Below are 13573 nucleotides of genomic sequence, written 5' to 3'. Positions count from 1 at the left end.
CTCTTTCTGTTGCAAAGATATTTTGAGGTTTTCCAGCTTGTGAGAAGGTTTGAGAAAGGACTCTCTGTGTCTTGAGAGACTCATCTGTGGGAAGTTGTACCAAGGAGGGACATCTAGAACATGTTCTCTTCACCTCTGCTCTCTCTGCAGGTTTTGATGGCAGACACATCTGCCTTGTGAAGCACAAGGATTCAGCCTGGAATCACAAAGTAAGAGAATCCAATCCCTTATCTTGGTTACAAAGAGGTGTTAGAGTTTTCATCAAATGTTATAAATTAAATAGAGCATCCATCTCCCAAAAGGAACACACATCATCTGAGAAAATAAGCTGAGCATGGGAAATCTTTTACTGGTGAACTTCATTTTCAATACCGGATGATCAAGTTGGGGGGGAATCGTGTGGGGTTTTTGTTGGGTTTGGTTTGGCTTGGGGTTTTTTGTTTATTATTAATTATCATTATTACTTAAGGCATCATGTCATCAGCGTCAGAAAATGGCTTAAGGAGCAGTACCCCCAAAGTCCAACCTTGGCATCGAGAGGCAGTAGATTTACTTGCACAGATATTGTCACCTGAAGACACACTTTTCCTGTCCAAAGAGGAAGCAAAGGTAAAGTACAACCTTGGTACAAAGTTCCTTTGACTTTGAAATTCATTCCTTTTCACAGCCTATGACATGCCAGTTCTGGCCATTGAAGAGTGTGATGCAAGATGCCACAGTTTGCTGTGGCTTCCTCTTCGTCTGGGCAGATAGCCAGGACCTCTCTTGTAGATGGAGGTAAAAAAAGGAAAAATGAGTTTTTATGTGTCAAGAGCTGCTGGATTTAATTCTGGGAAGCATATTTTTAATAGCAAAATGGTGGGCATAGTAGATGTGTTTTTTTCCTGTTAGCTTTTTGTTCTTTAAATAAATGAGCACTGGGTTATGGACAGGAGGGTAGATGAGAGGAGAAGAAGGGGCAGGTTGTTTTTGAGAAGTTTTAGAGATGCTACTGGACGTTTTTTCAAAGGGTAGCTTTAGGAACTAATGTTCCCAAAGTTCTTACACTAGAACAGAATAGAGTAGAGTAGAATATTTCAGTTGGAAGGGATCTGCAGTTGCCTGGAGTCTGCATATGACCAGGTAGGACATGAACCCACTGGCCACATGAGCTGGACCCACGGAGGACCAACACATCTGGAAGTGTTTGACCTTTGCATCCTTCATCCAGATGAGATCTCTTTACAAAAGCAAGCAGCCCAAAGAGGCATTGTGTAGAGCTGCATCAGACGGTGTCTCTCTTTACTGGGTGGACTGAAAGGCAGCATTTTTCTCCCACAGGTGTGTGAGGCAGATGAAGGAGCTCAGAGCACTCCTGCAGATGGAGGACGGTGCTGTTGACAGCGGCCAGAGGGTGGTAGCACTGCACAGCTCCTACTACTCTATCCTCCTCAAACTACGGTTAAAAGTAGCTGCATTTCTTCATTTCTTGTGAGGAAAAGAAGAAAGAAGAGGTGAAGAAAGGTGGGGATTTTTAATTGAAGAGGAACTTCTACAAAAACATCTAATTTTCCTAGGCCCTGAAAACATTATGCTACCTCAGACTAGTGCTGGTGGCAATTTTCTGAGCTTCTACTTTTTCAGAGAATGCTCCTTTTGAGATGACAGCTACAGGCTGTCAGGCATATAGTTTCTCTGCTGTGGCATGGAACTACCACAAACAAATGACCCCACCACGATAGTGGTCATATGCAGCTTCCAGGCAACTGCAGGTCCTGTCCGACTGAGATACTCTATCCCATTCTATTCTTTTCTATCTCTAAGGACTTTGAGAATGTAACAATATTTGGTGTTGTGGAAGTCTTCTGATATACACATCTTTCCATTTTTGTAGTTGTAGCTTACCTTAATTTTTCTGAAATTTGGAAAACTGAGGAAATTAATTGTTGAAGGGCACAAACCACACAGCTAGCATCAGAACTATTGTGTGCACATGTACTTGTGCATATAGTGGTGTGTCTGTATTACTTACCTTGTAGTTTAAAGCATAGAGGATCCAAAGCTCACAGCTTCCAAATGTCATTTTATGTGACATTATGTATTTTGGAGCTATAAAAAATAAATTTGGGCTGCTGACATCAGTCATCTTTTCTTTTTCTCTCCCGTGCCACTGAGAACTGTGTGCCCCTCTCTGCTTACTCCCATTTCATTCTGCATTAATAATTGTCTGCATTTATTGTAATAATTTAAACCTAATAATTATTAGAATAATGTGTTGGCCTTGCTGTGTGACCCTAGGGAGGTGTCTTCACTGCTCTGAGCCTCAGTTCTCCCATAGGTGAAACAAAGGTAGTGATGCTCTATGGAGGGCTCTGAGATCTCCAGCTGCTGTGGAAGAGGCAATAGTGTGGATAATATGAATAGTGTGATTGTAATTACTATAAGACCCCATGTTTGGTGGCATTTTTTTGTTTGTCTCCTGACACTTTCAAATGCTGCCATGCACACTCTTGCTGTGTTTTTTTCTCCCTCCCCACTGCTGCTCTTTCCCCTCTTGCTACCTCTCCTCTGTCCCATAGGCCTTTCTCATGAAAATCTACTTTGTTGACCTGTTTTTCTCCTATTGTTGGGTTCTGATTTGTCACCGCCCTTCCCTTAATAACCGTTTGTATCAATAGTTCCTTCACGACCATCCCCTTTCCTGCTCCCCTCCTCTGAAATTTTCCTTCAACCGTGACACCTTCTCTAGAAACAGCCTCAGGCTATTTCTAACCTGTCTTCTCTCATCAAAGGGCTTGAAAAATCAGCTTTCTTCTCTTGGCAGGGAGGCTGCTGTGGTTCTTGGGCCAGGCTGGGAACCAGGAACTCCTGGTTGGTGATGGTGGCACTGCCACTGAGTCACCACCACCCGGCCTTCTGCACAGCACTCACCCTCTCTCCTCTCATAGCTTTAAAATAGGACCAGTACTTGTGTGGTTACCTCACATGGATGTTGTAAAAACTTAATTACCACTTGTAAGATGGTATCTAAGAGTGAAACATGTCTTTATCTCTTGCAGTGGTAGTTGTGACCACTGCAATCTGCACTTATTGCAAGCCCTGGCATATAGAAGTGTCTTCCACAGGCAGCTAAAACCTTCCTTTATCCTGGTCACAAAGGTCCCTGTGCCATAGTCCTCTGACACAGAGGAGTCTCACTGGCTGCAGGTATAATAGGCAAGGAGGCTGAATTTCCCTCCAGTCAAGATCACCTATGCAGCCACTATCTGATCAGTCTCTCCCTCTCTCTGTTCCCCTGACATTGCTGGCGAGGCCTCTCCTTAACAAAAGTCCTGGTCCTCATCTCAACTGCCTTTTCCATCCTCACCAGTTGCCTTGTTCTTCCCTTTCTCTACAGCTGACAGGACTTGTTCAAGCTGCCCTTCCTGCTCCTCCTCCCTGGCTGCCCTCTCAGCCTGCTTTGATGGGTACAACCCAAGATGGAGCCTTTGCCTTCCTTGGCAGCGGCTGCAGGGACAGCTCTGGTGAGGGTGGCCTTGAAGTGGGAAGGGGCAGTGAACCACATGCTGGGAAGGCACCAGTGGGGATCCCACCACTGTCTAAGTAACAAACCAGGTCAGGCCTTGGCACACAGGTCCACCCACCTCAGCACCTCTTCCCAAGCTAATATTGGGGTCAGCTCAAATTTCCGGTCTTAATTATGCCACTCCCTACATGCACCAAAGAAAACCATCAGCAATCTGGGCTGATTACTACCTCTTTCCTGGGAGAGGGCAATCTGTTTGCTGTGATGGAGGTTGCAGAATGTGCAGTGCCTTAAAAAGCTGCAGACAACCCTTCTGGGTGCAGATTTGCCTATGGGAATGGGGGACATCAGAAATAAAGGCCACTTCAGGTCAGGACATTCCCAACCCAACAGGAACAGAAAAGTTGTTTATCTTTTGTATTCTTCACTAAAATCTTTTTCTTTGGAGTGTATCTGTCTGTATCTGAGCTTAAGGTATAAAAAGACATGAAGATGGAGTAAGACGTGTGAGTGGAAACTGCTGCTCAGCCAGGGAGAGGCTACTAACTCTCCATAATGCATGCACTCTAAACTACATCCATAAATGCCAGGCATGATTTAATAGGCTATAAAATCCTACATCACGATGCCACTGGAACTATTGAAAATAAAAGCAGATAAATCACAATTCTGTGCAACAAGCTGTACTCGCATTGCTATTTTTTTTCACCTACCAGGGTTTCATTGTACCATTTGCTGAGCATACACAACTCTCAGCCTTGAGTTTCCATTTCCTTCTCCATTTCCAAGCTTGAATTTTCACATCAGCCCACTGGCTCTGCAGCTGTGTGGTCACACTGCTGTAAGCCCTGGCCCCAGAGTCTGCAGAACTGCTCAGAAAGGTGCTGAGCTTCCACAGGCTCAATTTTTTCTCCCCAGCAATACCAGGGGACACAATACCATTATGAGCAGATTGACTGCTGTTGCTCATATAATATTATTCCTCACATTAGGTTATGAACATTAAATCTACTAGACAATTTTTATCTGGCAGGAAAACAATTTGTGTCACTTCTTTAACTGCCAGCAAGATACAGAGTTGCAATGACATAGATGACAGAGTGTGCACCACAACTTGGAACGGGCACGACAGCTGTAATCCTGTCACCCTGTGGAGAAAATGATGCTGAAAAGGGAGGGAAGGAGTGGCAAGACAGGGAAAATATTACTAACAGAGAGGACTGGGTTTTTAGAAAAGTTTGCTTCACCTCTGTAGCTGAGGTGGCTGAACTGGAGAAGTAAAAACCAGCCATAGTACCTGCAAAACGTAAATCAATTTGGACTTACCCGACACAGAATTTGAACTCTGTCCCTTCAGTTTCTATTTTTTCTTTATTTTTGTTGAAAATGTTTTACAGTAACAGAATATAGCTTGATAATTTTTCTACTTTTACCTTGAGTCACATCATATATTTAATGCTTCTTAATTTTCCTGGTCTACGTCATTTAAGTACATATGAAATAAAAAGGCAGGTGGGAAGGCAAAAAGGAATAGAGAAAAACAACAGAGAAGACAGAAGAAGGACTGAAAGAGAAGAAAGAAATTTTTCAGCATTCAAAATTTGTGGGGGAAGTTTGAAAACGTACTTTACAAGACAAAATCTGGAGGCAGATAAGAAAATGCACACACAACTTAAGGAATTTTCCAAAGTAATTTTTCCCCTCAAAATATTGTGATTTTGAGGTAAGACACAACTAAATCATTATTTTGAATTAAAGAGGTTGTAAATACTGACAATACACTTTACTGTTCTGGACTGTGAAAGAACAAAACACAAAGGTAATAGCTTATGCCTGAAACTGGGAGCTGGGCTTTGCAGAATTGTCCTCCAAAAATCCTATTTTTGGTAACCTTTTCTGCTTTCCCTTACTTAGTGGTGCTTTGCAAAAATGATGAGCCCATGCACACAGCAATTTCTCTGTGGCATCAAGGACTTTGGTCCCTGCTCTGGCTGCACCCATGCCTGACCCTGACCAGCACAGCCCTGCCCCTGTCACTGCACGTCTTCAGGTGATGCCAGGAAGTTCCTCACATATCTGCAGAGATTTAAATTCCATTTAAGCAACCAGCCCTGCTAAAGTAGGTTGAGTGGGGAGATTTTGCCTGGTGCAGCCCAGCCTCTTACCCCAGCTCCCTCCTACTGACCTTCCCCTCCCTTCAGGCTCAGGGGCTGCTCTCCCTTCTCCCATGAGCATCTGATACAGCCTGCCCAGCCTTGTCTGTCTCCAGCGAAAGGCAGAGGTACCCTGCTTTTACTCCTTGGTCCTTGCATGCCTGCTGGCCCTTCCACACATTTTGCTGGGGCAAGATTCTGTAGTGGCAGGGTAAGGAGCGGCACCTGGCCAAGCCTCTTATCTCTTTGGAGGTGAGCAACAGACCCTGCCAGCATGAGCTGAGGAGAGATGCTGCATCTGTGCCTTTGAGGGAGCACAAGATTCCGATTTAAGGTATCCCAGTCAGTCTCCATCTGCTTACACCACAGGTAGGGGAACTGAGCTGGCTTTAAACAGCGGGACACCCATGCACGAACATACAGCTTAAGTATTCCTGTGCCTTTTCACAGTACTAAGCTGGCACAGTCAAAGGAGGGTGTGCCATGACCTGCACAGCCCAGCAGTGTGGGATGGGGTACTTTTACATCTTTTACACTCTTAGCCCTGGAAGTTTTGCTTTGTGGCACCACACTGCAACCAAAGCACTAGAAGAGGTAGAAAAGGACATGGCTGTAACCGCCTCGTGGTGCTACGGGACAGTTCCACAGTGCCATGAGAGGGGCCTGGGGTCCCAAGCAGTTTGGACTAACCCGATAGGTTTAGCTTTTGCCAGGTTGGTGTCACTGGAGTCAATGCCCTCAGGAGCCAGGGCCACTCACTGCCTCATTTTTACCTGCTACAACTTGAGCATATGTGCCAGGAGTAGCACTGTCAGCACGTGTCTAAGCAGTGACTTGTGCAATGGAGTCCACTTCTCAAACATGACTATAAACTTGTCTCTCAGAAAACGCTGTGCTGCTTTGAACAACAGTACAATTCTCAAATTCCCTTTCTCAAACATGACAGTCACACTTGGAGCAATAGAAAACTTTTTCTCCTATTTACAGAAACAATACACTAGATGAGTCAAAATAATACGTGACAATGTGTGAGGGGGTGACATGGCTTAGACCATCAAGAATGACGTTTAGCGTCATTTTCTTTTACATATATTTGCTGCTGGATGAATAGGTGTCATACCAGGATTTTTGCATTTCTATTTTGGCTGTTGTGGGTTTCTGAAATGGGAAGGCTATGTGAGTGCCTAAGAAAACTATACAAGTATCTTTATAGCAAAATGCCTGCAGCTTTGGGGAATGCACAAGTATTGCTATTTTGACTTAAAGCCAAATCAAAACAAAACAAAACTTTTTATCAAAATCATTATACTGGTGCAAATCCTATTCATAGAGCCAGACCATGAAATCTCAAGTAAGATTATAATCTTAGATGAACCAATTTGCAACAATGCAAATAAAATGGATATAGCATTTCTCACTCTAACACTGCAGACTGCATTTCATAACTATTCCTAAAATGTCAAGGATTTGGGGCTGCCATCACAAGAAACCTGGATGAATCTTGGAAAAAGGACTTGCTTGATAACATGAAGTGAAAGCTACTCTTACTGCTAACAATGAGAAGCAGCATGACTGATGCACACTAGGGCCATAAAATTCACTTTGGTTTCAGAAACCCATTTGGTAAGGGGAAAAGGAATCATAGTGCTAAACGTGCAGTGGGAATCTGTGGGGTATGCCCAGCCCCTGCCCTGGAGGGATGCCACAGGAATCACTTCCACAGCACCTCTGTGTACCAGCCCTCATGGATTTCCCTTTAGCCCTCAAGACTAAAAAATCAGTTGTATTCTAACATCAACATGTCCTTGCATGTTCTGTGAATTTACTGTTTCCTACTGCGCTTTGTTGCTTAAGAGCTTGAGTCTGTCCCTCAGTCTTGAAGAGTCATCTCTGTTGAGGCCCAGTAATGTCAGCAGACCCATCAAGTCACATTTGAATCTGCTCAAACACCAGATGACAAAAATAAAACCAGTAATACAAATGAGGCAAATAAGTGAGCACTAAATGAGTCAGTTAAGTTGTGCTGGGGAAAGATAAAGCGAAGGAAAAGATAACAGAGGAGAAGCAGTAGAATGAGTTAATGATAACTGGGCACTGGGAAGCAATGACTAGTTTGAAAATAAAAAGAGGAAAGGAAAACTACTACAATGAACAAAATTTCCTTAAAAGTCAATGATTATTGCAAACATCTGAGGTGTTGCGGTACACTGCTGAAACCAGAAAAACAGTACACAAGGAATGAAAACCTTGGCTTTCAGCTGGATGTAGGTACCCAAATGTCTAACTCCTTCAGGAAAAAGGCTTCAACATCCTTCTGGGACATATGAAAAAGCCCCTAGCCTAGCTGCTGAGGAAGTGCAAGCAGGAAGACACTGGGAGTCCTATGGCTGTGAAAGAGGCCCAGATGGCAGACAATCAGTGGAAGCTGCTGGGCAGATGCACTGCTGTGGACAGAAAATTGTAAGTCCCAATGAAAGGGTGGTTTGTCTCCTTTACTTCAGGGTTTGCTGTTTTCAGGGACAAACTTGAGGCTTGAAAATACAATACAAATACAACCTAAAGCCAGATTTTTCAGACCACTTTGAGAAAAAAATGCTTCAGTCTGCTGCTGTCCCCCAACACACCGCCCACCTTCCCTTTCTGGGAGAGCCCGAAGCAAGGCAGGAGCTTGGCTTCACTTCATAGGCCATAGTACCTTTTGCCTGTATTAGTGTTGCTGACACCTATCAGAACAAAAAGCTAGGGGAATTCTAGCTGGAGTGTTGATGACAGGTGGTTCTGCTTTTAACTAATGGGTCCTCCCTGGAGATAAGCTAAGCAGTAGCCTCTAGGTGAGAGGGAAAGAAACTCACTGGGCACCTGTTCAAGGTTAAATACGAGCTAATGGACTTCCCTTCCGCTCTGTGCAATCTCCACGTGGCACAGATCTAAAGGGGAGCTGACAGCTGTACGAGCTTCCTCCTTACTTTTCCAGAACAACTGTCCTGCAACCATGGACCACCCTACACACCAGAAGATTAGGTAGCATTTTTCTTCTCCTGCCCAGAGCAGCAGGCAGGACCTTAAGGTCTGAGGTCTCAAGAGATTAAACTAATGAGAGGAACTGCAAGAAATCAGGGCAGAGAAACAAGGGCAGAACCAAGTAGAAAAGCTAACACATGACACAGGGTTTGGCCCTCCTTGTTCAGAGGGTTCAAAGGTGTTCTCCAGTCACGGTGTGTAGCATCTAGCCAGCATGGTTGAGGCATACCTACTTCTGTTGGCAAGGGCACACCACAGGGTGGGGTGGGGTGTGTTTTGTCCAGCCGCATTTCCTTCCCAGCTTTCTTACAGCAGCTTCAGTGGCATTGACTTGTGGCTGAAGAGGCGCTGCAATCATGCCTGTAGCCTTCTCTACACATTCATCATTTCTTTCCTTACCTTTTCTAGTTTCCATCCTTTGCACTCACATTTAGTAAAGTATTGGAAAAAACAAACAGAATGAGCTGGAAGAGAATAGCTCTAAAACAGGTTGTGGTCTTGGACAGATACAACAACCATCCTTACTTGGATGAGAGGTTTGAGGGGATGGATCAACACCTGTATTTGTAAGGGCCATTAATCCAAGTGCGAGGAAAAGCAGCTATCAGTGATCCCAGAAGGAACAGATGTTGAAACTCCAGGCAGAAAAATGAAACTTGGGACACACAGCTTCACCAGAATGTCTGTGGAGAAAAACAGATTACAACGGCACTGCAAGAGGGAACACTCAGGACACACAGAACGAGATCTGATTCAGAGCCATGTCAGGTGACAGATTCTGTACAGAGCCTTTGAGGCAGTCTGGAGACAAATGAAACCATGATGAGATTTTGGCTGCTTTCACAAAGGATCAGGCCCTAAATGTGGGTATCCATGGGCTGAGGAAATGATGACCAGTTGAATGGGTATCAAAGAAGACCAACGACATAAGTGATAAAGTGGCTGCAGGGACTGATGAATGAAAGGAGATAAAAAGAAAGGATGGTAATGGCTAGGAAAATAAGTGATACCTGTGTGTAAAACACAAGCAGCCATCAAGGAGAAAAACTGTTTAGAAGAGTACACAACATGGATGTATCCAGAAGTAATTGGCTGAAACTAGACAAATGAAAATACAGGCCAAACATCTTCCTGCCCATGGGACTTTCTGGACGGTGAAAAAGATTTCAAAAGAAAGAGATGCAAACCGGAAGCATTTAAAAGAAAAGAGAAATCATGCAAGTGCTGTAAATCCTCTACCATCAGGGGAGCAGAGTAGACGACCTAATAAATCTTTTCCACCTCAAATTTCTGTATTTGATATACAGAATCTCAAAAACCTCCAACTTGCCATGAGACAGAGAACAATAACCCAGCTCTTGGGGAAAGCCAGTAGTAATCATATAGGTAAAAAGGGAAAATGTCATGGTGATGAAACAGGATAAGAGGGGAGAGAGAGGCAATGCCATGCAATTGGCATTCAGTTTTGGATCCCTCACTTTAAAAAGGACATTGAGGTGCTGAGGTGTGTCCAGAGAAGGGCAACAAGGCTTGTGAATGGTCTAGAAAACGTCTTATGGGGAATGGCTGAGTGAGCTGGGGTTGTTCAGTCTTGAGAAGGCTCTGGGGAGACCTCAGCACTCTTCACAACTCCCTGACAGAGGGTGGAGAGAGGAGGGGTACAGTGAGAAAATGAGAGGAAATGGCCCTAAGCTGAGATGGGAGGGTTTTAAATTGGATATTAGAAAAAAAAATTTTCCCTGTATGGGGACATCAGGCATTGGAAGGGGCTGCCCAGGGAGGCTGTGAAGTTACCATCCCTGAGGGTGCTTAAAAGGCATCTGGATTTGTCACCAAGTGATATAGTGATTTAGGGGATACAGTAGTGCTGGGTTGGCAGTTGGACTGGATGATTTCAAAAGACTCTTCCAACCTTGGTGATTCTATGTCTCTGAATGGCAACAACTCTACTTCAGCAGTTCAGCTGTGCTGAAGGAAGACAGTAAATATGAATCCTTCATTGCTGAGTTGGTCCTATATTAAAAAAGGATCATTGGTTTCTATGGTGGGAGGGGATAGTACCTTCCCTCCTTCTCCCTCATTTAGTTTAACGCCAAAATGAACCTGTAAGAGGCTGCAAAGCATCGGTCCTGGTTTGCAAATGGACCAAGGGGTGCCTACAGCAGTCCGGCCTCTTGGCCATGAAGGTGAAGCAGCACTGCATTCGATGCCAGCACACCACGCTTAAGGCAGGCACCACGATACATGAACTAAGCCTTGCTTTGAAAGCACCGCGGTTGGATTCCCTCTCGTTTGCCATTTTTGGCACCAAATCACTTATAGGAGCCTACTCTATCCCAGTGCACAGCATCCTTCCAGCAGACTCCAGAGGCAGCTCTGCCTTGCAGTCCCACGGGTACAAAGCAGTGCTCTGCTCCCAGGCACCTTCAGGCCTTGCAATAAAGTGGGTGCATCTAAAAACCAGTCAGGACAACACAAACTGCCCATAAAATCACCGAGAGATTTGGACGAAGAGATGGCCGAGGTATTTTTCACTTTCCCCCTGCTCTTTTCACTCCCATCATGAGGACTGGGGCTGCACTGTCCAGGAGCCAGAGAGAAACCGGCGTTGAGACCATCGCGGATGGAAATCACACACGCTCCTACCCGCTGCGGGTGATAACAAACACATCCCTGAAACCCTGCGCTGAAGCGACAGCGCCGGGCTCCGAACGCACGGCCAGGCCGGGCTCAGAACACGGGGAGCGGAGCGGAGCGGGCCAGGCCCGGCCGGCAGCGCCTCCGCGGACGCCCCGTGCCCGCGGTGACCGCGCGGCGCTCCCCGGCCGGGCTGTCCGAGCGGCGGCGGAACAAAGCTCGCTGTGTGCCGGGGCCCGCCCCGGGACCGCCGATCGGCGCTTAAAGGGCCCGCGCGATGTCAAACGGCACCGGTTTGGCTACGGCGACACGGCCCGGCTGCGCCCTTCCAACCCCCCCTAGCCCTGGCCGGCCCGCACTGGCACCCGGGGCGCCGGCCACAGCGAGCCGCACTCCTACTCCGCCCGCGGGGCAAAGGCACTGGGCCGGCGGTGGCCGTTCCTGCCGGCGCGGCCCCTTTAAGGGGCGGTGCGGGTGCCGGGAACCCACGTCAGTTTCGGCCCCGAAACTCCGGATCAATGAGCGGCGGCGCGGGGCGGGGCTCAGTGCCCGGCCCGGCCCGGCCCCCGCTGCCGCCTTTCGGTTTCTCTCTTTTCCAGGAAGGAAAACACCGGCGGGGACCGGGGCCGCGCCCCCCACCCCCCTCCCACTTCCCTTCCCGCGCACTCCCGCGCCCCCTCCTTCTTCCCGCGCGCGCGCATCGCCTCTCACGCGGAGCCGCGAGCACGCGCAGGAAACACGCGCGGGGGGGGCGCGGGCGGCCGCGCGCGCCCGCGGGGAGCGACGGCAGCAGCGAGGAGCGGCCCCGGCCCCGCGGCCCCGCGGCCGGACCCCCCCGCGCCACCCCGGCCGCGCCGCGCCCGCCCCCGGCCGCCACTTCCCCTTGAGGGGACGGGCCGGGTCGGGCCGCGCCGCCGCGCCGGGAGAGGAGCGGAAAGTGGGGAAAGCCCGAGAACTTCCCGTCTGCCCGCCCGCGCCTGCCCCGCCGGGCTCCGCCGAGTCCCTCCAGAGAGATGTCCGAGGCTCCTTCTCAGTGTTGCATCAAGGTAAAACCCCATCCCTCCGTCCGTCGGGCCCCTGTCAGCGCGGGTCGTGCCCGCCGGCGCCTCGGGGCGGTGGGCTTCGCCGTGTTTTGCCCAGGCTTATTTTGGTGGAAATAACTGGTTTTCCCTCTTCTATTTTTTGCCCGGGCGGGCGAAGGGCGGCCGCGGGGCTCGGTGCCCCCCCGTCTGCGAGGCGCTCCCCGCGCCGCTCCGGCCGCGGGCGGGGACGCGGTGCCGCGGGCTGTCAGCGCCCTGCGCTGCCCGGGGACACGGCGGCCGGGCCCGGCTCTGCTGGCGTGGCTCTCCTCGACACGGAGCTTTAAGGGGGCCCCGGAGCTCGGCCCGGCCTCCCGCGGGCTTGGCTGCCCGCCGTCCCCGCCAGCAACTTCGTAGAAAGTTTCCTGCCGTCGGGGAGATGCAGCTGCTGCTGCTGCTTCTACCAAGAGTGGATTGTGAGGCTTGCTTTCTTTTTTTTTTTTATTTAATTTCTTTTTTTTTTCCCGCTTAATATCCATATTAGTGCTATTTATTTTAGGGGCTTCCATTCCTGGCATTGCTTGCCGGTGGCAAGTAGGGGAGCCAGGGCTGCCAGCCCGGCCCCGCTCCAGCAGGGGCTGGGGGATGTGTTTCCCCATGCCTTGGCCTGTTGAAGAAGGGCTTACCCCGGGAAGTTTATCGTTTTAAGTGGAGGCGGCGTGAAGCTGAGACAATGGAAACAAAATTGAGTTTCTTTTTTTGTCCAGACCTTTCCTATCTAGCAGCCCACTGCTTTCCTCTCTCCTTCCCTCACCCCCCGGTTTTGCATTTTATTTAGGAGTCGCTTTGTCTTGTTGCAAGCCAGGAATCTCCCTTCTGCTCGAGACTAACTGTGCCCCAGTAAGAGATCTTTAGTGGTTGTCTCTCTCTGCCTGGAAGGAAGAGGTGACTTCTAGACTCTCTCTAAGGGGAAGAGCCTGGAATGAACACTTATTCAGCGTGATGCTCTTTTGTTTGCTTGTCCCGTGTGTGTACGGGGGAATCTTGTGTTCTATATGGTGGGAACACAATTTGAAAACTTCTGGGTGTATTTTCTCTTGCTGAGTTAAGTGCAATCAGGCCCGTGTCCCGTGAAGTCTCGTGGCTTAGAGTCTAGTTTGACTTTTCATAACATAGACAGGCAAACTGGATAACGGGGTATTGTATGCGTGTTACTGTATGGTGAAATGCTAATGCAG

At 48.1% G+C, this 13573-nt stretch overlaps 1 protein-coding gene across 1 annotated transcript in view; it reads left to right on the top strand.

Annotated features, from left to right (window-relative positions):
* The first annotated feature begins 12158 nt into the window (after window positions 1–12158).
* Window positions 12159–13573, top strand: part of ETV6 (ETS variant transcription factor 6) — a 124626-nt gene continuing 123211 nt past the window's right edge. The window contains exon 1 of the mRNA XM_069003432.1: window positions 12159–12362. Within this exon, the coding sequence (XP_068859533.1) occupies window positions 12330–12362 (33 nt within the window). The 5' untranslated portion in view covers window positions 12159–12329. The remainder of the gene's footprint in view (window positions 12363–13573) is intronic.

The sequence above is a fragment of the Aphelocoma coerulescens genome, chromosome 1A (assembly GCF_041296385.1).
Source record: "Aphelocoma coerulescens isolate FSJ_1873_10779 chromosome 1A, UR_Acoe_1.0, whole genome shotgun sequence".
Lineage (NCBI taxonomy): Eukaryota > Metazoa > Chordata > Aves > Passeriformes > Corvidae > Aphelocoma > Aphelocoma coerulescens.
This window is presented reverse-complemented; position numbering and strand designations above follow the sequence as displayed.